The following is a 27,823-nucleotide window of genomic DNA, read 5'->3' as shown; positions in this document are numbered from 1 at the left end:
CCTAAACATTACGAAACTTCTATTCGATCAAATAAGTCTCACGTAATTCGACACTCTGTCATAGACCTTTATACAAAAAAGGGCTTATCTCACGCAGACAGATTTTGGGCGGCGTAAATGCTCTCGCTTCGCTTCTTCCTCTCTGCCTAGGGTTCGGAGCTATGACTCACCAAATAAGGAGCGACAACACCATAAAAGGAAATGTATGTCTGTATATGGTGGAAAGTAGATCTCGAAAGAACGTTTCCCCGGATAGAATTCATGCGCGCTAAATTGGTTACTCTTGTACATTTAAAATGTATTTTCAAAGAGAGACATTCTTTAGATGTTAATAACATAAATTATCTATATTGGAAGAGAGACTGGGAATGGTCAAGCGTTTTCGTTGTGAACTATATGTGATCGCGGATTAATACCAATGGGTGTAAATCGAAATGTCCTTATGTGGAGAAGGGTAGGGGGTTGGGCTTGATTGATTAGTTGTAGGCGGAAACATAACTTCTGACTACAACTTTGCACTGTGATCGTAAATTATATGTCATGGACAATTTATTTAGTTTACAGTAATCTGTGGTAATTCATTTGATCGTGTTTTCCTAAAGCTCACAGAGAACACGCAGCAGTATATAGCTAGCAAGGCTTTACTTGTTGATTAAGTCGCTAGCTAAATGCCATTTAACTAGCTCGCTATCTCTCCGTTAGCTAGATTTCAAGGCAATTTGCACCAACAGGCTGAGGAATGGACAGATTTTGAATAATTTCTGTTCGATCACAACATCGCACATTTACGCATAGACCAGTGGGACCATCGATCGCGGCGGCGCGAGAGGTTTGAAGGCCTGGGGGACAGGTTCGGAATGTTGGGGGGAAACGGGGCAGGAATAGGTACAAGAGCAGGGGGCGCGCGACCTGGAAATGGGACTGGGTTGACCGCTCTGCAAGTTCATAACCCAGGAACGAACATGAGTGGTGCTGAAGGTGGAAGGTTTGACGACCGAATCAGAGAATACTCAGCCGAGGTGGTGTACAGCGGCTCTGAACCAGAGTCCGACTCCGGGGATGATGATGAGACCATGGGTTCAGCCGGGGACAGAAGAGGGGTGAAACGGGAGAGAGCTGAGATGGAAGTCGCTGCATCGGCGACCTCGGTGGGGCTACCCCCGGGAGGTTATGGCGGTGTCACGGGAGGTGCCACTGGGGCAAAGCCTGGCAAGAAAACCCGCGGACGAGTCAAGATCAAAATGGAATTTATAGACAACAAACTTCGGCGGTACACAACTTTTAGCAAGAGGAAGACTGGCATTATGAAGAAGGTTAGTTGACAGTAGTCTGTCTCTCTGTTTTCATTGCAGACATGCTGCCAACCTGTGCTCGTGCTCCCACACCTGCGCAGACGTTCCATTTCACAGCCACATGTGTTGGCTCTTTGGTAAAAATTCATGAAAACAAATATTTGCTTTTTGGTCTTAATTTAAGGTTAGGCATAAGGTTAGCACTTTGCTTAGGTTTAAAATCAATTTTAAGAGAAATGGTAGAAGGCGGGGGCTGTGGTAACTAGTTATGACCTGTTTCATGTGATGTAACTTACAGCTAACTAATTGATTTAACCTTTATTTTATCAGGGAGTCGTACTGAGACCAAGGTCTATTTTACAGATGAGCCCTAAATTACAGGAAATGCACACATCCAAATATAAATACAAAAATGCAAGCAGAAAGAATGAAAAACACGGTCATAAAAAACAAATGCATTAATCAGTAATAAGGTCCTCAATCAGCTTTCTGAATTGCCCTAGAGGCACGAGAACATCACATTTCCAGAGTTAGCCATCCCTGAGACCGGTGTGGTAACTTGTATGTCTCAAGTTTAGTAATGATGTTAGGTATATTGGGACTTTTTGTAAAAGGGCTTTATGAATGAAAACATAGCAATGTATCAACCTACGTGATATCCGAGGGCCAACCAACTTTCTGGCAGAGAATGCAGTGATGAGTACTAAAATTGTCGCCCGTAATAAAACGCAATGCGCTATGATAAACTGCATTTAACGGCTTTAATGAAGTGGCAGCTGCGTTCATATAGATGATGTCGCCATAGTCTAGACTGAATAATCTGCTTTCTACTATTTAGCGAGAGGCAGGACCTATTTCGATAGAAGAAGCCCATTTTTCTCAGCTTCTTAAGGAACTCATCAATATGCTTTCTCAAAGCAAACTTTTCATCTATCCAGATGCCCAGATATTTGTAAGCACGGACACGATCAATATGGACAGCATCCAAAGTACATATGCTTAAATCATCAGACTTATTTTGATGCACTCTAGAAAACAACATATACTTAGTTTTAGCTGCATTCAGTACTAATTTGAGGTCAACGTTTTTCTGTAATACAATGAAGGCAGACTGCAGTTCAGATAGAGCCTGGTCAACCGTGGGGACAATAGCATACACAACATTATCATCCGCATACAAGTGCAGGTTACACTTTTTTTTTTTTACAGACAAGATTATATTGTTAATGTAAACATTAAAAAGTACAGGACTTAGAATCGACCTCTGCAGGACACCTTTCATAATGTCCAGGAAACCTGATTTAACACCATCAGTAGAGTATTTTTATTTTATGTGGTAACTTACTCATTTTAGTTCAATGGTCTGAGGCCCTATGATAGATCATATTCATAACACAATGTTTTCATGAAGGGTTCTTGATTAGGCTGTCCAGAGTATCTACTTTTCATGAGCTGCTACATAGTTGCAGGACTGATTAGATTTGTAGAGCAATTCAGCTTCTACAGAGGATCAAGAGAGACTGGTGAGAAGAACATTTTAATGTATTCCTGCAATCACCTCCCCAAGTTATAGCCCAATAATTTGAGCATGCAATTACTTGCTGCCAAAACCACTTTCTTTTCAAGGCAGCTCAATATTGTTTGATCTGGCCTGTTTGGTTAGGCATAACACTATTTGCATTTAGGTTGGGTCATCATGTGTAGGCCAATAACCTCATCCTAGATAAATCTGTCAAATGGGACTACAGCAGCAGCATGCATGTGTTCCTCAGGCCTGTGGTTTTAATGTCACATGCACAAGTACAGTGAAATGCCTTTCTAGCAAGCTCCACAAAATAACATAAGGTAGAACAAAAACACAAGAAAGTAATACGTTTTTCCTTTCCCTTTTATGTACAGGGTCAGTTCCAATACCATATTTACAATGTGCAGGGATACTGGAGTGATAGTGGTAGATATGTATTGGGGTAAGGTGACAAGGCATCAGGATATATGATAAACAGAGTAGCAGCAGCGTAACTGATAATTGTATGTGAGTGTGTGTAGAGTCAGCATAAATGTGTGTGCTTGTTATGTGTCAGTGTGTGTGAGTGCAGGACTGATTAGATTTGTAGAGCAATTCACCCAAACGAGGGCATTGCGTTCATCCACCTCTGGCCTGCTGGCTCCCCTTCCTCTGCGGAAGCATAGTTCCCGCTCAGCCCAGGCAAAACTGTTCGCTGCTCTGGCACCCCAATGGTGGAACAAGCTCCCTCACGACGCCAGGACAGCGGAGTCACTCACCACCTTCCGGAGACATTTGAAACCCCACCTCTTTAAGGAATACCTGGGATAGGATAAAGTAATCCTTCTAACCCCCCCCCCAAATTGTAAAGTGGTTATCCCACTGGCTATAGGGTAAACGCACCAATTTGTGAGTCGCTCTGGCTAAGAGCGTCTGCTAAATGACGTTAATGTGCCCCTGAGCAAGGCACTTAACCCTAATTGCTCCTGTAAGTCGCTCTGGATAAGAGCGTCTGCTAAATGACTAAAATGTAAATGTAATGTAAATGAGTGTGTAGGGTCAACTCAGTCTGTGTAGCCATTCTGTTAGCTATTTAGCAGTCTTATGGCATGGGGATAGGAGCTGTTCAGGAGCCTGTTGGTGTCAGACTTGATGCACCTGTACCGCTTGCCCTGCGGAAGTGGAGACAAGTCTATGGCTTGGGTGGCTGGAGTCTTTAACGATTTTCCGGGCCTTCCTTTCACACCACCTGATATAGAGGTCCTGGATGGCAGTGAGCTCTGCCCCAGTGATGTACTGGACTGTCCGCACCACCCTCTGTAGTGCCATGTGATCGAGGTTGGTGCTGTTGCCATACCAGGCAGTGATGCAGCCAGTAAATATGCTCTCAATGGTGCAGCTGTATAACTTTTTGAGGATTTGAGGGCACATGCCAAACTTTTTCAATTCCTGAGGGGGAAGAGGTGCTGTTGCCCTTTGGACCGTTTTAAGTCCTTGTGATTTGCACACAGAGGAACTTGAAGCTCTCAACCCTTGTCCCCAGGCTAAGAAGTGTCTGGTGAACGAGATTAGCAGTAAAGAGATAATTTGGGTTGAGAAGCAGGGAGGTATTTAGGTTGGGAATGAATGATGCCTCCTCAATGGGGCTTTAAGCTCAGGGAGCTAGGCAAGTTATCTGTTAGGCTACCTAAACTGTACTATGAGTAGCTCACCTTAAGGCCTTTGCAGACTGTACGATTTTAGCCGTCTTTTGCCACGATTTTGCCGTCCCAGAAAAAATGTCTATGTCGTGGGCAAATTCTTAGGTCGTAAACGATTGTCAGACGTCTTGGCTCGTTCAGTGTGACCGGGTCTAGGTCTGCCGATTTGAAGTACCACAACGTGCGGTCGTATACTTTTTTGTTTTGTTGCCTTTATCGTGTAGTGTGGCTGGTGTTACGAGCTGATCCCAGTGACTGACCAATAGGAACATGGAACCAGCACTGAGTATGCGCACAATAATATGATTATTGTGAATAGGCAGATTAATATAATAGTTTGATTTAAATTTAGCCTACATGCTGTGCAAGAACGATTTCCCTAATAATCTTGTTTACATGACACATCTGCATGATAAATGCGCAACGTTCTACCACAGCGACTACTTGATTCTGAGTTCGGACATATAAAGGTTGTATGTGAACGTTTTCTAAGATGCATACTTTCAGTTTTTCCAAACTCACTTCACTCGCGCATAAGCATAGAGTGAGGCTTGCGCTACTGGCACAAAATCCCAGATCAAATACACTGCTGCAGTTGACGTAGCCTCGCAAGCCAATCGCCGAATGTGATGACAGAATTGAAGCAAATCGTACAATCCAGCCAGGTTGATATCAAGATTTTAATTTGGTAACATCACACAGTGACGTGATAATCGTAAAACTGAATCCGACGTACAGTCTGCAAAGGCCTTTAGGAGTTAAACAATCCCGCTCAGGGCAGGGGTACTTCACAGATTTTTGTACCCAGGTGTGCTGAATGCAGCAGGGAGGGGCAAAGAAAAGTTGGCAACCACTGTTACAAAATATAGGCAAGGAAAGGGGCTACCTAGTCAGTTGCACAACTGAATGCATTCAACCGAAATGTGTTTTACACATTTAACCCAACCCCTCTGATTCAGAGAGGTGCGGGTGGCTGCCTTAATCAACATCCACTGATTCAGAGAGGTGCGGGTGGCTGCCTTAATCAACATCCACTGATTCAGAGAGGTGCGGGTGGCTGCCTTAATCAACATCCACTGATTCAGAGAGGTGCGGGTGGCTGCCTTAATCAACATCCACGGCGCCCAGGGAGAAGTTGTCTTTTTCCAACTTGCTGGCTCTGGGATTCGAACCAGTGACCTTTCGGTTACTGGCCCAATGCTCTTAACCACTAGGCTACCTGCCGCCCCAGGAGGCCCTGGTTCACTTGGAAAAGCAGACTGCAACGTGGAAGGTAGAGTAAGGCACTGATTTGATGTGCCACAAAATCTAAGCTTTCACTGCTCCTCCATGGTGCACTGCCAACACACTTACAGAGCGATACTGTGTGGGTGCCTAGGCAACCACAAGGTTCCTTCCACTCTGCAATGAGGAGGCAATGCCACTTCTGCATGGGAAAGGGTATACCTAGTCAGTTGCACAACTAAATGTCTTCCACATTTAATCCAACCCCTCTGAATCAGAGAGGTGCAGGGAGCTGCCTTAAACGACATCATCGGTGCCCAGGTAGCAGTTGTTGTTGGGGGTTAACTGCCTTGCTCAAGGGCAAACGGCAGATTTTCCCACCATGCTGGCTCGGGGATTCGAACCAGCGACCTTTCAGTTACTGGCCCAATGCTCTTAACCACTAGGTTACCTGACGTGTGTGTGTGTGTGTGTGTGTGTGTGTGTGTGTGTGTGTGTGTGTGTGTGTGTGTGTGTGTGTGTGTGTGTGTGTGTGTGTGTGTGTGTGTGTGTGTGTGTGTGTGTGTGTGTGTGTGTGTGTGTGTGTGTGTGTGTGTGTGTGTGTGTGTCCGCACAAATTACAACCTACAGAAAGTGTTGCTGCAAAGTGGAGGACACAGGAGCGCTAGGCCTACTCGCTCAATCTCTTCAACTCTATATTCTCCTTCCTATCGTTTGCCCCTTCCTGTTTTTGTAGCCTTGTTTAATAATCAACACTGGTTGCTTTCTGATGTCGTCCCAGTTTTATGAGCACCATAAAGTGCTTTGAATACATTGAATAGCATACACAGCCAACTGGCCAATGGTTTCTGCCAAAAAGATCCCCTCCCCTCCTACTACTATCCCATAGTGCCTGGGAGCCCTGGGCTTGTTCCAGCCATGCTCCCTGCTGCCTACACAGGCACAATGTTTGGCTGTGGGGTTCCCCTTGGAAACAACAGCTTGTGCTCACCGAGATGCTTTTAAGAAATGGCTATGCATGGTGGAAGGAAGCTTGGTCTGGGCTGCGTTAAGAAGGGCACTGTGTTGTGGTACTAATAGCCTGTGTAGAACAAACATGACCCTCTGACATGTTGAGTAAGTAATCATGTTAGTTCTATTCATGACATTTCTATTTGCAATGTTCCACAACGTTTTGCCTTCTGAACGTGGCCCTGCACTGCTCTAAGCAACTAATGCGCTTGTTCAGAAACATTGAACTCTTACTCTCCCAATAACCTCTAGCCTAACTCTCCACTCTTGGCCTTTGTAGGACTACAGCCCAGAGACCACGTTGCTTGTTCTCTCCTTTATCAATAAATAATTGTTAGTTAGAAGACGTGCTTGCTGCCACACCATGTTGCATCAGTGCTAAGGAATTCTGTGTGTTTGCTCCAAGACAGTTTTGGCAGAGCACATTTTTAGAATGTTTGCATTGAATATCCATGTACTGTCATTTTGATTTAGGGATTAAGCTTGTGAGAAATGAATAATTTATCATACATTATGCAAATTATTTGGGCTGTGTAGAGCTCCAATATCAGCTCAATGAAGCGAGATATGAGTGATTGTCTACAGGTGGAGAGAACAGTTAGTGTTGCTCATGAGTTGTATGACGTTTTGCATGAAGTTTGTATGAATGGTTTTGCATTTATATACAGCTTTTCATGAGGTCTCAAATGACTTTGCATTGAGACCCTGTGAAAAAAAAAAATACACTATAGGCCTACATCCTAAATGAAAATCAATTCAGTCATTCATCCATCTTGTCATTCACTGAAACTGTAGGCTATAGTGCACCTGCTGCATTACCGTATCACAAATATAACAATATATTGATAAAGATGCATGCAAAGGCCTGTTGATATCCATTGACGCCCAACTGATGAACTCCCTATATCCCTCTATCAGTGTGCAAGTGCTGTTCGCCATTAATGAAAGAAGTCTACTCAGACAATTGTCTGTCCGATGGGATTTTTCTTGATTAAGCAGTTCTTTTATTTATTTATTCGAATCTCCCTACTATTTTTAACATGTATCATAGCATTAAAATGGATCAATGGATGATTAATTTGTACAGTGACAATCACGTTCTCTCTTTTTATTGTTACTGTAAAGTGTTGCGATTTCAAATGCACTTCAGCTCCTTACACTCCTGGAAATTGGCCTATATGGATAGGGCCAACTTGAAATGTTTCTAACAGAAGAGCTATTAAAAAGCATATGCATGACCAGAACACTGGCGACTATGGGGAAATTATTACATTTAGGTTATTTCAGACCAAAGTTGAGGACACAAGACTGAATCCAAACATTACACTGTTGATTTAGTGCATTTTACATTTACTGTACTTTTCACAGCATTTGTCAATAACGAAATCTGAAAATACTCTGTGGATACTGTACATTCAGTAACATAATAAGAATATTCATTTACATTTTGGAGTAGGTGCAAGATAAGAAAAAACGATTCCAAGGGTTTGAGTGAGAGGTCTAACTGGTGTCTCCATGTGGCCACACACCACTCCAAACTGTGCACAGTTCCTAAGTAATTTCAATGCACTTTTATGACTCAAGGAAAGAGCTTTCACCTATAAGGTGTTTTTTTTTTTTTAGCTCTCCTAACTTTACCATTGAGGAACTGAGGCAAGCTCACTTGTAGTTTTTTGTTTTGAACAAAGCTCTGCGTCCCCACCATCATACAATTGCTGTTGTTGTTTACGCAATCCCAAAATGTTCCATTTATATATCGTAATCTGGGTCAGGTGGGCATCATTTGAAATCGTATTCTATTGCCAACATGGCTAGCTATGTTATAAAATACGATCTTAGTGTTTAGGCTTTCAAAAGGCACTTCAGACAAACAGATTGTAATTTTGATGCACATAGAATGAGTGCATTCAAGTGCGTGTTCCGCGTCTAATCTTCTTCACAATACGACAACATAAGCTCATTCTGTTCAGGACAATCCAGGGTATAGCGCATGTCATCCTTGTAACTGTGTATCAAACATAGCGATCGTAAACCTTGATACTGTAAATTACATGTCTTCAAATATGGAAATGTGAAGTGCACATTTGGACTCACGGGTGTGCTTGTATGACATCAAAGCGGTATTATAACCCTCAACATCTCATCTTTCAGAACACATTGACTCCTCTCAATTTACAGCATTTCCTTCACTCAGGCAACAACAAATGTGCAAAAGGGATGGGGGCATCTTGTTGTCGCGCACATGCGCAAGTTTAAAACGGCTATCGGTCAAAACCGATACAGCGTTGTAAAGCGGCAAACCTGAGCTCTGACGTCATGTATAGCATGTTACTCTACAGCCACTGCGTTCCAATTTAGGCACTTATCAATGACAAACTCTGCCATTTTCAACCCGTATACAGGATGACGGGCTGTGAGTGGAAAGGGCTACATGAAGCTTGATTTGATGCCTGACGCTCTTTCATCCCTCTTCCCACTCCCCAAGGCCTACGAGCTCTCCACTCTAACGGGCACCCAGGTCCTCCTCCTGGTGGCCAGCGAGACAGGCCACGTCTACACATTTGCCACGCGCAAGCTCCAGCCCATGATTACCAGCGAGACGGGCAAGGCGCTCATCCAGACGTGCCTCAACTCGCCCGACTCGCCACCCCGCAATGACCCGTCCACCGATCAGCGCATGAGCGCCACAGGCTTCGAGGAGACGGACCTCACCTACCAGGTGTCGGAAGGTGACGGCTGCACGGAGCCCACCAAGGTGAGGTGGTTAGACAGTCTCCTGGGATTAACACAACCGATAGCTGCTTCAGAGAACCTGGGTTACCACGCATCGAGTTGCCTAATGCTGTCTTAGATTATGATTTTAGCATAGCAGTTGCATGGAGGTGTTTTTCGAACTCATAGTTCAACAAACATGTTGATATCACACTTTTTTTGGCCTACTGTGCATAATAGTAGTAGTAGTAGTAGTAGTAGTAGTATTTCAGAATGTGGAAGAGGTATATTGTTGCTCTGTTCATTCTTTCTCCTTTTGGGAAATTGGCACAGACCTCAGTACCGAAGAGGTTTGCTAGATTAGTATGCAGTGCTGGAAAGAAAAGTAGTGTAGAATGTCTTAACCTGTAGTAGCATTCATCATCCCTTGAAAAGCAAAAGTGTTGGCTGTCATAATCTCAGACAGTGTTAGAATCAAAGGCAGTTTCACCTCCTTATTCTGGTAAAAAGTCTGGGAGAGAAAAAAACTTTCCAGCCAGAGAAACCTTTTGTAGCCACAAAAAAAAAAAAAAAAACATTTTGGGTTTCTGGACCAAAGTTATAGTACAGCATCACAGGACATAATTCTGCTTAAATGGTTGACATCACTACAGGGGTCCTTTAACCAAAGCTGACCAATGGGTTAACTGTTAAGTCTCCTTAGACTTTACTGTTATTTATGAGCATATGATCCACAAACACATCTGAAATGCTTCACAGTAGATTGATAAAAATAAGATTTGGCCTCTTTGTCCATATATGGGATGGTTTCCTCTAGTTCTCCACTTGGCAGAGGGCTGATTGCATTCCATATAAACTGCAGCTGTTTTCAGCGTTGGTTGGAGACCGTGATTTTCAAGGAAACGTGGTGAGCTCTATGTGAGGAGGTTCAGCGATGTTTGCCTACCGTAGGCTAAATCTTATGCTTGAGTAAATAAAAAGGTCCTCATTGGGTTAGTCTTGAGCTTTATTGTCAACCACTTGAGGTCAAAGTTTCATCTCTCACCTGGCTTAATGCAGAGGGGAAGAAATGGTAGCTTCCTCGGATGGTCATGTAGTTGGCTCATTCACCAGGCACAGGCCTACACTTTCGCTTTGCAATTATAGCGTGAGCTACACAAGTTCACATTAATATTTGGTTGTTGGTGATGAACCACGGTACTACTTCGGCTCACAGCTGACGTGGTGGGAGGAATCCTCACTGCTCACTCTGTGGAGAGGAAGTTGCTATTAGGAGGTTAAAGGGGTGTCTGTCTGACTGACTAGTCACCTCTCAGTTGTGGTGTTGTGCAAAGCACTGATAGAAAGACAGAGTACAGACGACGAAGTAGAGCCGCACGCTGGTGCAAGGAAGCTGTTGTCAGGAACACAATAATACAGATGGACAGGGACGCTATTCAGGAGCAAAGGTGGGGTGGGCTGGGGTTCTAGACTCAATCAATCAGACTACAGCCAGACAGTCAGTGTCATAACAAGGAACAAGGCCATCCAAATCAAACTTAGTAGGGCATAACCCTCGTAACCTAGTTTTTCATTGTTTGCTTTACTCTCAGTAAAGAGACAGGCTGTGAGCACGTTGCGTGGAGGTGAGCCGCGGGGCCCCCGAGGTGTTTGTTTACTAATTTTGTCCCCTCTTTTGAAAGAGACTCGTTCAGAAAATGTTTATGGAGGAGGAAATGGACTTATGCTGAGAGGGATAACTTGTTCAAATAGGCTAATGTAGATGTCCTCTAGAAAGAAAAAAGCAAACCAAGTGCCCTAGACTAGAATGCACGATGATGAATACAAGACACTGAATGCGGTCAGTTGAGTCGTTTTTTTTCCGCCAAATACACTACCAGTCAAAAGTTTGGACACACCTACTCATTCAAGGGTTTTTCTTTATTTTTTTTTATTTTTTTACATTGTAGAATAATAGTGAAGACATCAACTATGAAATAACACATATGGAATCATGTAGTAACCAAAAAAAGTGTTAAACAAATCAAAATATATTTTATATTTGAGATTCTTCAAATAGCCACCCTTTGCCTTGATGACAGCTTTGCACACTCTTGGCATTCTATAAGCGCTTCAAACGTTCATTTTTAGCGCTGCTGGAACAAAGGTGCAGCTGAATGCAGCATTGCAGTCTGCACACTTGACATTTCCTGCAGTGGAGTAGTAGCCAGCCAACCTACTGCCCAAATGTTGCTGTACAGGTTTACCCTTTGCATGATCTTTTGTTGCAGTTTTTGTTTATTGGATATTCATTGACAAGCTTTAAACTAAGCCAAACTGCCACATCCTAGTAGAACTGCGGCACACATCTGTGCATTTTCTATCCGCTGCGCTATAAACAGGACACACGTAAACAACGTAGTTGACGGTGAATACACCAATGCAAGCTCAGAAAGTACATGGCAACTATTAAAGTGGCACTCCAGTCTCCTTTTCATCTCATTTAGCACCTGATTTACTTCAAGCTGCAATATGTCACTTTTGGGCAAGCTGGCCAAATTCACATAGAAATGTGTGTTATAGATCTGTCATTCTCATTGAAATCAAGTCTATGAAGCGGTGTATTTTACATTTACATTTTAGTCATTTAGCAGACGCTCTTATCCAGAGCGACTTACAGTTAGTGAGTGCATAAATATTTTCATACTGGCCCCCCGTGGGAATCGAACCCACAACCCTGGCGTTGCAAGCGCCATGCTCTACCAACTGAGCTACATGGGACCTATATCTGTTTTATATGTGCTATTTCTATGCTTGCTGTACTTCAGTTTCGTTTTTGCGTCTTTTACTTTCAGTTTTGTACACCAGCTTCAAACAGCTAAACAGCAGTTTAGATGGTACAATGATTATCTACACCACAGGTGTCAAACTTTCCTCTTTTGTTCTCTACTGCTCCTCTGTTGATCCTCAAGCAAGGGGAGGCTGATGACGTCACGGATTCCCATCAGACCAACTCCTTGAATGCTCTACTCCTTTTAAGTTTGCAGTTGTCTAAAAATAAATGTAATCTTGGTTGTCAAATATATCATTATGGGCTACATGCGAGTATAATGACTAAACGATTTATATGCAAGTTTAAGTGACTTAAGGATTCACACACACTAGTATAAACGAGTTAAAGACGTCCTCCAGCAATTTATTTTGACATTTACTGTTGAAAAGCGTAATCCCTAGTACAGTGAGGGGAAAAAAGTATTTGATCCCCTGCTGATTTTGTATGTTTGCCCACTGACAAAGACATGATCAGTCTATAATTTTAATGGTAGGTTTATTTGAACAGTGAGAGACAGAATAACAAAACAAAAATCCAGAGAAACGCATGTCAAAAATGTTATAAATTGATTAGCATTTTAATGAGGGAAATAAGTATTTGACCCCCTCTCAATCAGAAAGATTTCTGGCTCCCAGGTGTCTTTTATACAGGTAACGAGCTGAGATTAGGAGCACACTCTTAAAGGGAGTGCTCCTAATCTCAGTTTGTTACCTGTATAAAAAACACCTGTCCACAGAAGCAATCAATCAATCAGATTCCAAAAGCTCCACCATGGCCAAGACCAAAGAGCTCTCCAAGGATGTCAGGGACAAGATTGTAGACCTACACAAGGCTGGAATGGGCTACAAGACCATCGCCAAGCAGCTTGGTGAGAAGGTGACAACAGTTGGTGCGATTATTCGCAAATGGAAGAAACACAAAATAACTGTCAATCTCCCTCGGCCTGGGGCTCCATGCAAGTTCTCACCTCGTGGAGTTGCAATGATCATGAGAGCGGTGAGGAATCAGCCCAGAACTACATGGGAGGATCTTGTCAATGATCTCAAGGCAGCTGGGACCATAGTCACCAAGAAAACAATTGGTAACACACTACGCCGTGAAGGACTGAAATCCTGCAGCGCCCGCAAGGTCCACCTGCTCAAGAAAGCACAAATACAGGGCCGTCTGAAGTTTGCCAATGAACATCTGAATGATTCAGAGGAGAACTGGGTGAAAGTGTTGTGGTCAGATGAGACCAAAATGGAGCTCTTTGGCATCAACTCAACTCGCCGTGTTTGGAGGAGGAGGAGGAATGCTGCCTATGACCCCAAGAACACCATCCCCACCGTCAAACATGGAGGTGGAAACATTATGCTTTGGGGGTGTTTTTCTGCTAAGGGGACAGGACAACTTCACCGCATCAAAGGGACGATGGACGGGGCCAAATCTTGGGTGAGAACCTCCTTCCTTCAGCCAAGGCATTGAAAATGGGTCGTGGATGGATATTCCAGCATGACAATGACCCAAAACACTCGGCCAAGGCAACAAAGGAGTGGCTCAAGAAGAAGCACATTAAGGTCCTGGAGTGGCCTAGCCAGTCTCCAGACCTTAATCCCATAGGAAATCTGTGGAGGGAGCTGAAGGTTCGAGTTGCCAAACGTCAGCCTCGAAACCTTAATGACTTGGAGAAGATCTGGTGGGACAAAATCCCTCCTGAGATGTGTGCAAACCTGGTGGCCAACTACAAGAAACGTCTGACCTCCGTTATTGCCAACAAGGGTTTTGCCACCAAGTACTAAGTAATGTTTTGCAGAGGGGTCAAATACTTATTTCCCTCATTGAAATGCAAATCAATTTATAACATTTTTGGCATGCATTTTTCTGGATTTATTTGTTGTTATTCTGTCTCGCACTGTTCAAATAAACCTACCATTAAAATTATAGACTGATCATGTCTTTGTCAGTGGGCAAACGTACAAAATCAGCAGGGGATCAAATACTTTTTTCCTCACTGTATAAATTATGTAAAGTACACACACTAGGGTAAAAAATAAGAGTGTGCAAAGCTGTCATCAAGGCAAAGGGTGGTTAAATAATAATAATAATAATAATAATATGCCATTTAGCAGACGCTTTTATCCAAAGCGAGCATACATTTTTTTTTTGTATGGGTGGTCCCGGGGATCGAACCCACTACCCTGGCGTTACAAGCGCCGTGCTCTACCAGCTTCTTACTTTGAAGAATCTAAAATCTAAAATATATTTTGATTTGTTTAACACTTTTTTGGTTACTACATGATTCCATATGTGTTATTTCATAGTTTTGATGTCTTCACTATTATTCTACAATGTAGAAAATAGTAAAAATAAAGAAAAACCCTTGAATGAGTAGGTGTGTCAACTTTTGACTGGTACTGTACATTTTACGGACAGTATATTTTTTACTTGATAATTGCCACCAAAGCAAGCGAGCCGACCGTGTAGGCTATTTGGCTTTGCTCTTGGCGAGCTACATGAGCATATTGAACTATATTTTCTTTGGTAGTTTGCCAATTCAAGCGAGGGGTCCTACGCCTCAATAATTATTTCCCAGCATTGTTTGTTCAAAATGGAAAATTGAATCATCTCGTCATCGCTGTCTCTCCCCTCCCATCCCCAGACTCATCTGCTTTGCTTGATTTTCATGAAGATAGTTAGCACACCAGCTTGCTCACAAACTACATGTGTCCAGGAGTTGAAGCTTAGCCCTTCGATGGAATCTTCGATGTGTATCAGCATCTTGTCAAATCTAAAAACACTCCAACTGAGTGTGCTGACTAAGATGGACAGAGTGCATTATTTTTCTGAAATGTTTCTCGGCATGAGAGAACGCAAATACATTTGGTTGGTACATCCCCTTATCTGTACATATTTGGCTATCAAATTATCTACATATCATAACACAGCCATACAGACGTAAGTAAAGATTCTCTCCAAATGCACTGATAACAGATCAATATCATAAATATATCTCTCCTGCTTTCTCCATTTTTCTGGACATGATGAAGCCGACGTTCACCATGGCCAATCTGCCTGCCAGTGTCAACACCCAACCCACGTCGACGTCCTCGTCCTCCACTTCCTCCTCCTCCTCCTCCGTGGCCATGCACTTGCAGAACAGCATCCCTGCCACCTGCTGGCAGGTCTCGTCGGGCATCAATACTCACAGTGCCACCAGCAGTGCCAACGGCACGGTGCTGAAGACCTCGGCCACATCAACGAGTGTCATGCTACCTGGAGGGTTCACCCTCATGTCCGGTGAGTGAGGGGTCTCCTGTTTTTATTTATTTTGATATCTCACTTTCTTTGCCTCATCATTTACCCCCTTTATTACACACCTTATTGGCTTGATGTTCATCCGTGTCGCACCCAATTTTATTTACTTCTATTCACCCCCCTGAATTATTCCCTTGCTTCAGAATTGTCATTTGAAAAAAAAAATAGTTTTGAGAATATTGCACCCCAATAAAAATGTTTTCCTCTGGGGCCTTTTGGCTGTGTGTTTGTGCATGTGTTTTGTCTGTATGGCTGTGTTTTGACTGAGTGTGTTTTGTCTGTGACTTTGTGTTTGTGAGTCTCTTTTGTCTGTGGCTGTATTATTTTCTGTGAAGCTGTATTTTTTAAATGTGAAGCTGTCTGTATTTTGTCTGAGGCTATGTTTTGTCTGACTGTGTTTTGAGGATGTTTTGTCAGTGATGCTGTGTTTTATCTGTGGCTGTTTTGTTTGTGTGGCTGTGTCCGTTTTCTCTCTCTATCTTATCTTTTGTCTTTCTCGCTGTGTTGTCTTTGTGTTTTCTTGGTCTATGCGCCGGTTCCGCTGCGTGAGACCTGTGCACCGCTAATCTTCTCTGCGCGCCCTCTAGGCACAGCGCTTCCCCCTGGCATGCACACCATTCCGCTCAGTCAGCTGCAGGCCCTCCAGGGCACCTTGGCCCAGACCAGCATCACCACCGCTACCGCAGGGCACACACAGCAGGGCCAGCAGACCACCCTGCTCCGCCTACCTGCAACTGTCTCGCTCACAGGTCAGGGGCTTCTTCACCCCACCGCGTCATGTTTTGTTTCCTTGCCACGATACTTCCGAGCATCAACTCTCCCTGAATTGCAAATCAACCCCTAGCTCCTACACTCTTGGCAGGCAATATGACAACAATTCTGCCTTAATGAAAGAAATGTTCTGCACAACATAAATAATCTTCAATGATTCATTTATTCTCTGTACGGCCGCAGCCTTCTTTAGTGTACAGAATAACCAATTTTGTTACTTTTTAGACGATTCTGCCTTACATATCAGAGGGCATGATGGAGCTACCACTATATTGCTTACACACATCCAATCCTCTCCTATCTACACCAAGGGGTTGATTTAGGGTCTGTCTCCCTCTGTCTGCATGTATCTCTCACTGTCTAAGTTTGTGTTGTCTGTCTCCAAATTGAGCCCAGTTTGTTTGCATCTAGGATCCTAGTAATTTCTCTGTAGCTACCTCTTGTCGCTGTTCAAAACTGTATCTCCCAATATCTCTATGCCTGTCTGTTAGCATCCTTTTCTAGGTTTCCCTTTACCTCACTGTCTCTCTATGCATCTCGGTCTCTCTCTCTGCATATTTGTCTGTGCCTGCGTCAGTGTCTCTTCCTGGCTTTAGTCTATCTCTTTGCGTCGCAACAAAGGCAAAAATACTAACATTTACAATGCAGTGAGAAAGCATGTTTGAATGAACTCTTATGAGGTTTGAATATGGTGCTCTGCTTGCAAGCAGTCACAGGAGAGGGCTCATTTGTTGACGGGACAAAGGGAGGCAATGAGGATGGATAAAGACTCATGGAAGGATAAACGGGAGCTATATTTTAGGGACGAGGAGTGGGAGGAGTAGCAAAGTCAGTGTGTAGATAGGGACACGAATATAGGAGAGAGGATATTTTAGTCTGTTCACTGGTCAGTGTTTGTTACTGAATGGGTGTGTGTGGGGGGGGGCGCGCATTAAGGCTGTTTCTGATTGTGTGTAGCAGAGCTCTAACCGCTGTTATCACAAGAAACAGGAAAGATGGCTTTGTCCACATATGCAAGCCGACGCCCCAAGTCATTTTTGAGCAGGGTTAAAAATAACCACCGGAGTTTTATCAGTTGTCTTAGCGGACGGAAAAAAGCGGGAGTTGAAAAAGTTCCACACTTGTGTCCAATGTACCCTAACGTATTTTTCGGTACTTAAATGTTGTGAGAATTCTGTGCAACTTCCAGTGCACGTTTACTGTGAACACTGAGGCTGTAGTCGCTTTAAGTTAGTTTTAACAGTGGCCAAGTAGGCGACTGTGGCTATTTGATCATAATGTAGGCCTACCAGAATGGCCTACCATCAAAAACAATGGAGAAAATGCATCCTATAAAATTCAAGCCAGTCTCAAAATACAACACTATCCCTTTTTAAGAAGATGTCTAGAAATGTACATGTTTTGTGCTCTTGTAGGAAGCAATCACTACCATATTGCTGACTACAAATTATCTATGACTGGGATAATAACTCACTAACTAGCAAAGGATATGAAAGAAATGTGCACACGTGGCTACATGCAGCTCGCTTTGATCTCAAAACAAGCGCATCTACTCACGACCGCTCATGCTGTAAACACAGTCCAGTTTAAAGTAAATGGCACAGATCCATATTTCGAATGGCAATGGTCTATTTGCGCATAGGCATACTGCAGCTCTGATTGGTTATGCCACACCGGTCTGTGTAGAGTATGGGCTGAGTCGTGTGTCAGTGCAATAGAATCCTACTCTGATGCGTTCTGCCTACAACAAAATCTCTTGCATAGTAAGTCTTGCATAGTTTGTTTTGTTTCGATATATTGCATTGAAGGTGGCTAATGCGTTGATTCGATCCCAATTGCCACAGTAAAGGGAAACATTGATAGTGTTAACAGGGAAAACTCTAGAAAGTTGAGTGAAGTTTAATCTCGTGCTTCTCTCAGTGGGCTGATATTTCTTCTGCGCAGCAGTCCCGGGGCTACTGCACGGATGCGCGCTGCTTAGAGGGAACATTGCTTGTGTCAGTTTTATATCTCACTTGGTGTTCATCTTCATGAATGGTAGTGAAAGTAGGCTAACAGCTGTGCACATTCTTTAAAATTGTCAGTAGTAATATCCCAAGTACTTCATTTGTAAAATCACAATGGCTGAAAATGGAACACCTTTTTGTGTTAAACAGCATATCTGACAGTTGTATAGAGGGGGATTCTGTGTTGCTTTTCTGTAGGTCAGTTAACCCTTGCTCAGCCTTGTCCACACCACTTAACTGGTACACACTCATAACTAACCCGTTCATATTTACCACCAAACTGTAGTTATGTACCTAGCAGAGGTAACATGCAAACTTGGGCTCTATAATGAGTGTGCGAAAATAGCAGAATAGTTGAATGGCAAATTAATATTCTCACTCTAGGTGTGTGTGCATGTGCGTCTTTCTCAGGTGGAGGGATGGGCCAGCAGCTGCAGGCCATTCAGGTTCACCCCAGCAGCCAGCAGAGCTCTGTGAGCCACAGTGACCTCTCCCACATCACAAGCAGCTCCACAGGTAAACAACAACAACCATACACTCTCACTGCAGCCTGTCTGTGCTTATGAGCCCATTTTACTATTATGCCAATGTGATTTGAGGGGGAGGGGGGGGTTGGAAACAGCACTGCGATAATATTATTAGTATTATGAGAAAAAAAAAGTGAATCGTTAAATTGCTATATGATGACTAGTAGGCTATTTACCCTGGACTGGACAGGTATTAACAATATGGTAATTGCTTCTCCTTGCCTTCTCATAGGCAGAGATACTGTATATAATGACGAGATGGTCTTGTCTCCGCCCTAACAATGGGAGTCGTCCCAAAGGCAGGAAGGCAGGCGGTCTGCTTATCTTTGACGGGAGTAAACCCTCTCGCTTCACCTCTTCCTCTCTGTCATAGGTTAGATGGAGTTTCCTCCATTTTGCTTACCTTTCTAATCCTTGCAGATTTATTGGGCCCAGTTTTTCAAAACCTTTCTGATTGGATTTTGGCAATCGGATTTGATTAAATGTTAGATTTTGGTATTTCAAAACAGAAAAACTAGAATGATTCTGATCATTTGGATTGGGATTTGGTAATCCAATCTGACCTTTAATCAAGATTAACCAATGATGTGTATATATAAACCCTGGATTGCTGATGCTATGTATTGACCAATGAGAGGCTTTGAAGCCACCGGCCGCCATATTGGTAATCCTCAGAAGGATCAGTCCTCCATAGGAATGAATGCAATTCTACAGTATTTCATTCAAATATTTCAAGGTCAGAATTACGTATATTTGAGTATTTCTTTGTTGTAGTGGGGACTGTAACATTAGTACTCTTTAAAAAATAATGTTAAGGAATAGGTTTTAATATTTTTTTAATGTTCAGTTCACATAATATAATTTGTAAGTATGCATTAAGGTGTCTGTAATAGAATATAATTGTCAAAAAACGAATGTAGACATTGAATTAATGCATCTCTAAAGGATCCAAAATCTTTTTTTTTTTTTTTTTTTTTACAAACGAAGAGTACCAAAATGGCTGCGTGGTGGCTTCAAACAGAGCTCCCTGTCAGTCAACCAGGGCTTATACATACCTTTAAAATCATTAAAGGAGAAGTTTCCTTTTTTTACAACCAAATCTCTATTTTTGATGTAAATGGCATGTTATAGAAGGGTCCATACACCTTTTTTGTGATTTCACATGTTTTTGAGAAATGTGCCCCAAACAACAGCAAATCACTTCTTCGTGCTCGTTGTGTAGTATGGAGGCCCTGAAAAAACATGAACAAACGCTCCAAAAACACCCAAATACATTTTAGAAAAGGGAAAAGCTCTCAGTATAGTGATACAGGTCTTTAGATGTTGTACAAATGAAATTGTCATTCCAAACTTTATCCGCAATGTTATATTCCCTTTTGTGTGTTTCTCAAAAACTTGAAATCACAAAAAAGGTGTCTGGACCTCCTTCTATAATAGAGATTTGGTTGTAAAAAAGGAAACTTCTCCTTTGACATTTTTTCCAAACTCAAAGGTGTGATTAGAATAGTTTTGATGCCAAAAATGTGGATAATGTTGATCCCACTGGAAGGGTGGATATAGAAATGTGAAAGGCACTACAACTGAGAAATGTCAATGTCACTAAGGTGGGGAGATCAAACCGCAGTATTCCATCTGAAAACCAAAGGTTACTAATTGTATTACAGTGGGGGAAAAAATTATTTAGTCAGCCACCAATTGTGCAAGTTCTCCCACTTAAAAAGATGAGAGAGGCCTGTAATTTTCATCATAGGTACACATCAACTATGACAGACAAATTGAGAGAGAAAAATCCAGAAAATCACATTGTAAGATTTTTTATGAATTTATTTGCAAATTATGGTGGAAAATAAGTATTTGGTCACCTACAAACAAGCAAGATTGTTGGCTCTCACAGACCTGTAACTTCTTCTTTAAGAGGCTCCTCTGTCCTCCACTCGTTATCTGTATTAATGGCACCTGTTTGAACTTGTTATCAGTATAAAAGACACCTGTCCACAACCTCAAACAGTCACACTCCAAACTCCACTATGGCCAAGACCAAAGAGCTGTCAAAGGACACCAGAAACAAAATTGTAGACCTGCACCAGGCTGGGAAGACTGAATCTGCAATAGGTAAGCGGCTTGGTTTGAAGAAATCAACTGTGGGAGCAATTATTAGGAAATGGAAGACATACAAGACCACTGATAATCTCCCTCGATCTGGGGCTCCACGCAAGATCTCACCCCGTGGGGTCAAAATGATCACAAGAACGGTGAGCAAAAATCCCAGAACCACACGGGGGGACCTAGTGAATGACCTGCAGAGAGCTGGGACCAAAGTAACAAAGCCTACCATCAGTAACACACTACGCCGCCAGGGACTCAAATCCTGCAGTACCAGACGTGTCCCCCTGCTTAAGCCAGTACATGTCCAGGCCCGTCTGAAGTTTGCTAGAGTGCATTTGGATGATCCAGAAGAGGATTGGGAGAATGTCAGATGAAACCAAAATATAACTTTTTGGTAAAAACTAAACTCGTCATGTTTGGAGGACAAAGAATGCTGAGTTGCATCCAAAGAACACCATACCTACTGTGAAGCATGGGGGTGGAAACATCATGCTTTGGGGCTGTTTTTCTGCAAAGGGACCAGGACGACTGATCCGTGTAAAGGAAAGAATGAATGGGGCCATGTATCGTGAGATTTTGAGTGAAAACCTCCTTCCATCAGCAAGGGCATTGAAGATGAAACGTGGCTGGGTCTTTCAGCATGACAATGATCCCAAACACACCGCCCGGGCAACGAAAGAGTGGCTTCGTAAGAAGCATTTCAAGGTCCTGGAGTGGCCTAGCCAGTCTCCAGATCTCAACCCCATAGAAAATATTTGGAGGGAGTTGAAAGTCCGTGTTGCCCAGTGACAGCCCCAAAACATCACTGCTCTAGAGGAGATCTGCATGGAGGAATGGGCCAAAATACCAGCAACAGTGTGTGAAAACCTTGTGAAGACTTACAGAAAACGTTTGACCTGTGTCATTGCCAACAAAGGGTATATAACAAAGTATTGAGAAACTTTTGTTATTGACCAAATACTTATTTTCCACCATAATTTGCAAATAAATCCATAAAAAATCCTACAATGTGATTTTCTGGATTTTTTTTTCTCAATTTGTCTGTCGTAGTTGACGTGTACCTATGATGAAAATTACAGGCCTCTCATCTTTTTAAGTGGGAGAACTTGCACAATTGGTGGCTGACTAAATACTTTTTTTACCCACTGTAAATGCTTGACTGCAGTATAGGTATGTGGTCATTTGTTACTTTGAGAAGTGTCAAATTATATGCATGTACTTGCAGTACAAGTGATATGCAAGCTCTATTTTTAATCTTAGTTGCCTTTATTAACATAGTTTTCTGTTTCACTGTGACTGTGTAGAAGTAGTAACATGACCTGTTCAACATGTTGAAGTCACGATTCATAATTGTACGAATGAACCTTGCAGAATATTGATTATGCCCCCCTTGTTGTCCTGTCTCCCTACTCCAGTGAGCCTCCCCACCACTATCGTCACGTCTTCGGTGCCCTCAACGATGGGTGGTCACATGATGTACCCTGGCGCCCACACTGTCATGTACGCCACACCTACGACCTCGTTGGGCGACGGCAGTCTGACCGTGCTCAACACCTTCCCACAGACAGCCCATACGCAGTCCCATGACCCCGGTGAGCCAATCAGAGTCCAGATGCCACAACTGGCCTAACAGGGCGCTGATATACACTGAGCTCAAAGTATTGGTACAGTGACAACTTTTTTGTTGTTTTGGCTGTACTCCAGCATTTGGATTTGAAATGATACAATGAGGTTAAAATGCAGACTGTCAGTAATAATTTGAGGGTATTTTCATCCATATTACATTTTACATTTACGTCATTTAGCAGACGCTCTTATCCAGAGCGACTTACAAATTGGTGCATTCACCTTATGATAGCCAGTGGGACAACCACTTTACAATTTATTTATTTTATATTTTTCTAATTTTTCGATTTATTATTTTTCTATTTATATCGGGTGAACCGTTTAGAAATTACAGCACTTTTTGTACATAGTCCCCCCCGCCCCCCCCCCCATTTTGGGGGACCAAAAGTATTGGGACAATTTCACTTATGTGTATTAAAGTAGTAAAAATGTAAGTATTTGGTCCCATATTCATAGCACACAATTGTAGAGTCCACCTTGTAGAGTCCATGCCCCGCAAATTGAGGCTGTTCTGAGGGCAAAAGGGGGGGCTGCAACTCAATATTAGGAAGGTGTTCCTAATGTTTGGTATACTCGATCTATGTCAACTGTAGAGAGACGAGAGGGCATGAGAACTAGTTTTGATCAGTCAGCTATAGGATGACAAATACCATAGTTTAGGTGCAGGTACAGCCGACTAGCGCTAGCTAGTTGGAGTCAAATATCTATACTATCGTCCAATAGTATAGATGTTTGTTCTCCCCGTTTGTTTTTAGGTTATTCAAAAACAACTAGCACGGCGGGAGAAATCAGCATGCATTAAACTGAAAGACTGGTTAATAGGCCAAGTCTTATTCCTATCAAATGGAAAGAAAATATAAAATTGGGCCATTAAAACAATAAGACACCAGAGTGTCCGATCCTATAAAAATAGACTTCGGATTTTGGTCCAGATAATCTGACGTTTGAGAGAGGAAAAAAATTAATAAATTCTGACCAGACATTTTGTGCTGCTTTGGTGAAACTCTTAGCTCTGTCTACATTATTCTCTTACATTCTGTAAATATAACATTTATTGAAATAGGCTATAGCAAATAGAAATATAGGCCATTTTCTCAATATCACCCATGCACTACCCTGCTCTGTGCTGCCTGACTCTGCTCTTTACTGCATAGCGGCATGCAGTCAAGTTGAAATAGCTTAGTCTCGTCTGTCATATCATGATGTTGTCACTATCGACGATGGCTGTCAATCATCCTCAATAGACGATACTATCGTAATATCGGCCAACCCTACTGGCTCGTTTATGTGTGCGATTCATTTATTGGACTTTCCCCCCCCCCCCTCCCAACTAGGTGCTGTATCGCAGGTGTTCCTCACAGGACATCCTGGGACAGTTCAGATCCCTGTGTCAGCAGTGCAGCTCCACCCGGTAATGATACCCATGTCCCTCTGTCACCACAACACTACTGTCACCTCAACACTACTGTTACCTCAACACTACCCTCCCTACTCAACATTACTGTCACCTAATCCCCTCTCCTTTTGACCTGTAGATGGTGATTGGTCAGCAGTCAAGCAGCAGCAGCAGCAATCTCACAGAGCTTCAAGTGGTCAACCTGGACGCCCATCATCACTCAAAGGACGATTGACACACCCACATATCAATAGACTGCTTTACCCAGACACACATTTAAATGCACACACGCCAGGGGATCACTGACGCCTTGCCAACAGACTGCCACCCCTATTTATTACTGCCATTTCACAGCAATTATACATTTTTTTTTTTTTTATAAACCTTGGTGTTACAGAGGATTGACGTGTGGTACCGCCATTTTACTTTGTATACATTTTTGTATATTTGTATTTTCTTTTCTTTCTCTGCAAGAGTTGCTTGGCTTGACATATCCACACATTGCTGGGGCTACAGCTTCACATTTCAATCAGACACTTGTAGCGTGTGCACATACCGGTTGTACGTATGTGAACTGAAAAGAGGTTTTGATATTTAGTTTTTCTTATGAATGTATTCTCTTTTAAGCCCTCTGTGCATCCTAATGTTGATTACTTATATTTGTATTATGTTGGCAAATGAATGATAACTCTACAATACCAGTTGCTGTCATTAGGGTAATCATATATTTTTATTTCATTTCTGGGGGGAAATGTGCCAAATGATAACAGTATCTATTTGCTGATAATGCTACAGTTAAATAAATAAATATATACTCAATTACGCACAGATACACACAAACAAAGCATTACCCTCAAAATCAAGCATCTGTCAGATTCACATACGTGTACATTATGACTCTGGACTGACTCTGCCATATAGCTTGAGTGTGCTACGCTTCTGTGCTGTGCTACAATGGGCTGATACACTGGCTTGTCCTTGTACTCTGACAGGGTACCACCACTGGTCTAGGTACAGTACTGCCCTATCATTCTGTAGGTTAAGGAATTACTTTTGAACATCACAAGGTTAATCTGGAAGGCTGACGCAGGCACTTTTTCCTCTTCTCTGTGTGAATCTACAGCACTTACTCTGTTGCTGCAGAGAATAGTACTGTATTTCCCATCAAAACAACTGAACTATTACCCCAATTGTAAGGGTGTGTTTTCAGGATGCTGGTTACGATTTCAATATTGAAGGACATTGTCTTAGTACCTAATACCCAAGATTTTATTTAAAAAAAATTACACTTACAGTATCATACCCTATGCCAGTCTAGGTTGTCATAGTTAAATCTTCAAGAAACTAAAATTCTGGAATATGTCTATCTGGGTTGTGTTCATTAGGCACCAAACGGAAGAAAAACGATAATATCAAAGCCTGTTTAGCCCATATTTTAGAAATAGGCTCTGCAATGTTGGGTATTAGTATAACTGCACAAGTGTGGTTTTTAAAGAGGAGATCATCAAGACAGAATTTATCGGTGTGGTTCTCTTGGGCTCAACCATTGCCAACATGAGGGAAAAGCAACAACATCAAAATGTTAAATGGGTAATAATATTAATTTACTTTTGTGGGAATCCTTGAATGGCAAGCACCACTTTTCTATCACTTGGCTTGCCTGAAAAAAGACACACACGGCTTCATGCCCACATTCTCTACCACCTCTGAGATGGTTTTTGACTGTTAACCATTGTCACCTTTGTCAAATATCTATTCTTCAATTTAAATGTATGAATAAAAAGAATGTTTGTAGTTTGTCACCAATATTTCCCCGCTTCCTGTATGAAACAAATTGAAAAAGAATGCCCATAATCTCCCCTGAAATTGTTGTGTAAATAGGACTACGAGTAGCCTTAGCTGATATGTCAATAGCTAGGTTTCCATCCAATTGGTGTCAGATATTCATGCGAATATTCTAAAATAGGCATAAAAAAGATGCGCAATTTGCCACCAGAGGTGTGTTTCCATCAAACGTACTTGTTGCGGCTACAATGCTGTGCGTGATGACATAGTGCACATAAAAACACGTGCGTTATGAACCTCCTCTCCAACTAGTAATTACTAATGGGAAAGTCCTCTATCATCCCTGAGCTCTGACTTCTCCCACATGCTGACCTGATGTCAACCACTAAGGAAATGACCTTGATAACAGCATTTCGGCAGTTAAATGCAACAACAAAACATTTATAAAAAGCTATCTATTAACATGATTTTTAAACACTATAATTTCTTGTCAAGCATGATAGATGTACCTTTTGTTTACAGTTGATGCATCTTCTCAACGTGTTCAAAGCACGTGAATGCATCCAACTGGTATTTCAACTTCACAACTGGTAATTTCCACCTTCCCTCTTGGTTATGAATGCAGCATTAATAAGCCTTTGTCAGAAATCAGGACTAATAAAGCCAATGCAACTGCCTGTTTTACAAACGCTAGGCTACCACCAGATGGGCATTCATAACATTGCATATAGTTTGCTGATAAAGTGAACAGGGTAGGTTACAGTGGAGACTCCTCAGAGGAGGAGGGGGAGGAACATCCCCAGTGAATTTCATACAAATATATATTTAAAACATTTAAAAAGTTATCCTTTTTAGATAAAACTATACTAAATATAATCACGTCACCAAATAATTGATTAAAACACACTGTTTTGCAATGAAGGTCAACAGTAGCCTCAACATCATTATGTAGGGTAGCACCATGGTGTAGCCAGAGGACAGCTAGCTTCCGTCCTCCTCTGGGTACATTGACTTCAATACAAAACCTAGGAGGCTCGTGGTTCTCACCCCCTTCCATAGACTTACACAGTAATTATTACAACTTCCGGAGGACGTCCTCCAACCTATCAGAGCTCTTACAGCATGAACTGACATGTTGTCCACCCAATAATCAAAGGATCAGAGAATGAATCTAGTACTGAAAGCATAAGCTACAGTTAGCTAGCACTGCAGTGCATAAAATGGGGTGAGTAGTTGACTCAAATAGAGAGAAAGACAATAGTTGAACATTTTTAAACAAATTAATTTCTTCCAAAATGAAGGAGAAGCGAGAGAGAGCTTCCGTCATTTTTTTCTCTCACTTACTTAGCTAGCAAATGCAGCTAGCTAGTTTAGCCTACTCAAACACCCTGCTCAAACAGAGGGATGTTATGTTAGCTAGCTGGCTATGACTATCCAACACAACACTGGAACTCTTCCAAGTCAAGGTAAGCTTTTGGTTTTACTAATTTATTATTGACACCGGAGCCCGCTGGTGTAAGTGCTAAACTCCTTACTGACAACACTGTAACGTTACTGCATGATTGTAGCGGGTTTACTAACGCGTTAGTTCTATTAGTTATGTTGACTATGACTTAGCTAATATGGTGACAATGATGTAGGCTGTGTGTAGCGGTTATGATATGGTTGGGCTTGGAACGTTTTTTTCGCCTGGTCACATACAGCTGATGTGTTGTGCATTGAAGTCCACAAGCGAAGGGAAAAGGTGAGAGGAGGAGAGGGCATAGATGCGAGAAGGAATAAAACATGTCTGTTATGAAAGTGAACTGTCTTTACATATGATTAGGGGTGTATTCATTCCGCCAATTCTGTTGAAAAACTTTTCTTAAACAAGCCAACGGAACAAAACAGCGATAAACATACCTGAATTTATCCAATAGAAACTCTTGTTTGCAACTGTTGGACTAATGATTACACCCTATATAAGCTAGATGCAGGCAAGAGTGTACAAGGCGGTATTGAATGTTTCACTGTCTGTCACCTCAAATGTTTCTGTGCACCTACATTGTAAACTTTTA

At 42.3% G+C, this 27,823-nt stretch overlaps 1 protein-coding gene across 2 annotated transcripts; it reads left to right on the top strand.

The window, feature by feature from the left end:
* The first annotated feature begins 478 nt into the window (after positions 1 to 478).
* On the top strand, positions 479 to 25,783 carry LOC311131334 (serum response factor-like). 2 transcript variants are annotated; one of them, XM_084164261.1, is made up of 8 exons: positions 479 to 1,313; positions 9,217 to 9,486; positions 15,282 to 15,531; positions 16,137 to 16,298; positions 18,738 to 18,842; positions 22,375 to 22,551; positions 23,920 to 23,996; positions 24,121 to 25,783. In XM_084164261.1, exons 1-8 carry the CDS (start codon positions 858 to 860, stop codon positions 24,214 to 24,216), a joined length of 1,593 nt encoding a protein of 530 aa, XP_084020387.1. In that variant the 5' UTR covers positions 479 to 857; the 3' UTR covers positions 24,217 to 25,783. The 2 variants fall into 2 exon arrangements, with proteins under 2 accessions (XP_084020387.1, XP_084020388.1); XM_084164262.1 differs by lacking the exon at positions 16,137 to 16,298.
* The last annotated feature ends 2,040 nt before the right edge of the window (positions 25,784 to 27,823 follow it).

Source organism: Coregonus lavaretus (genome assembly GCF_964263955.1).
Source record: "Coregonus lavaretus genome assembly, chromosome: 6".
Taxonomy (NCBI): domain Eukaryota; kingdom Metazoa; phylum Chordata; class Actinopteri; order Salmoniformes; family Salmonidae; genus Coregonus; species Coregonus lavaretus.
The sequence above is the reverse complement of the archived record's forward strand: the minus strand, read 5'-3'. Positions and strand labels throughout refer to the sequence as shown.

Coding starts and splice junctions, on each gene's coding strand:
- LOC311131334 (XM_084164261.1), top strand. CDS start 858: ATGTTGGGGGGAAACGGGGCAGGAATAGGTACAAGAGCAGGGGGCGCG. Junction 9,487..15,281: donor GCTGCACGGAGCCCACCAAG/GTGAGGTGGTTA, acceptor GACATGATGAAG/CCGACGTTCACCATGGCCAA. Junction 18,843..22,374: donor CATCACAAGCAGCTCCACAG/GTAAACAACAAC, acceptor TCCCTACTCCAG/TGAGCCTCCCCACCACTATC.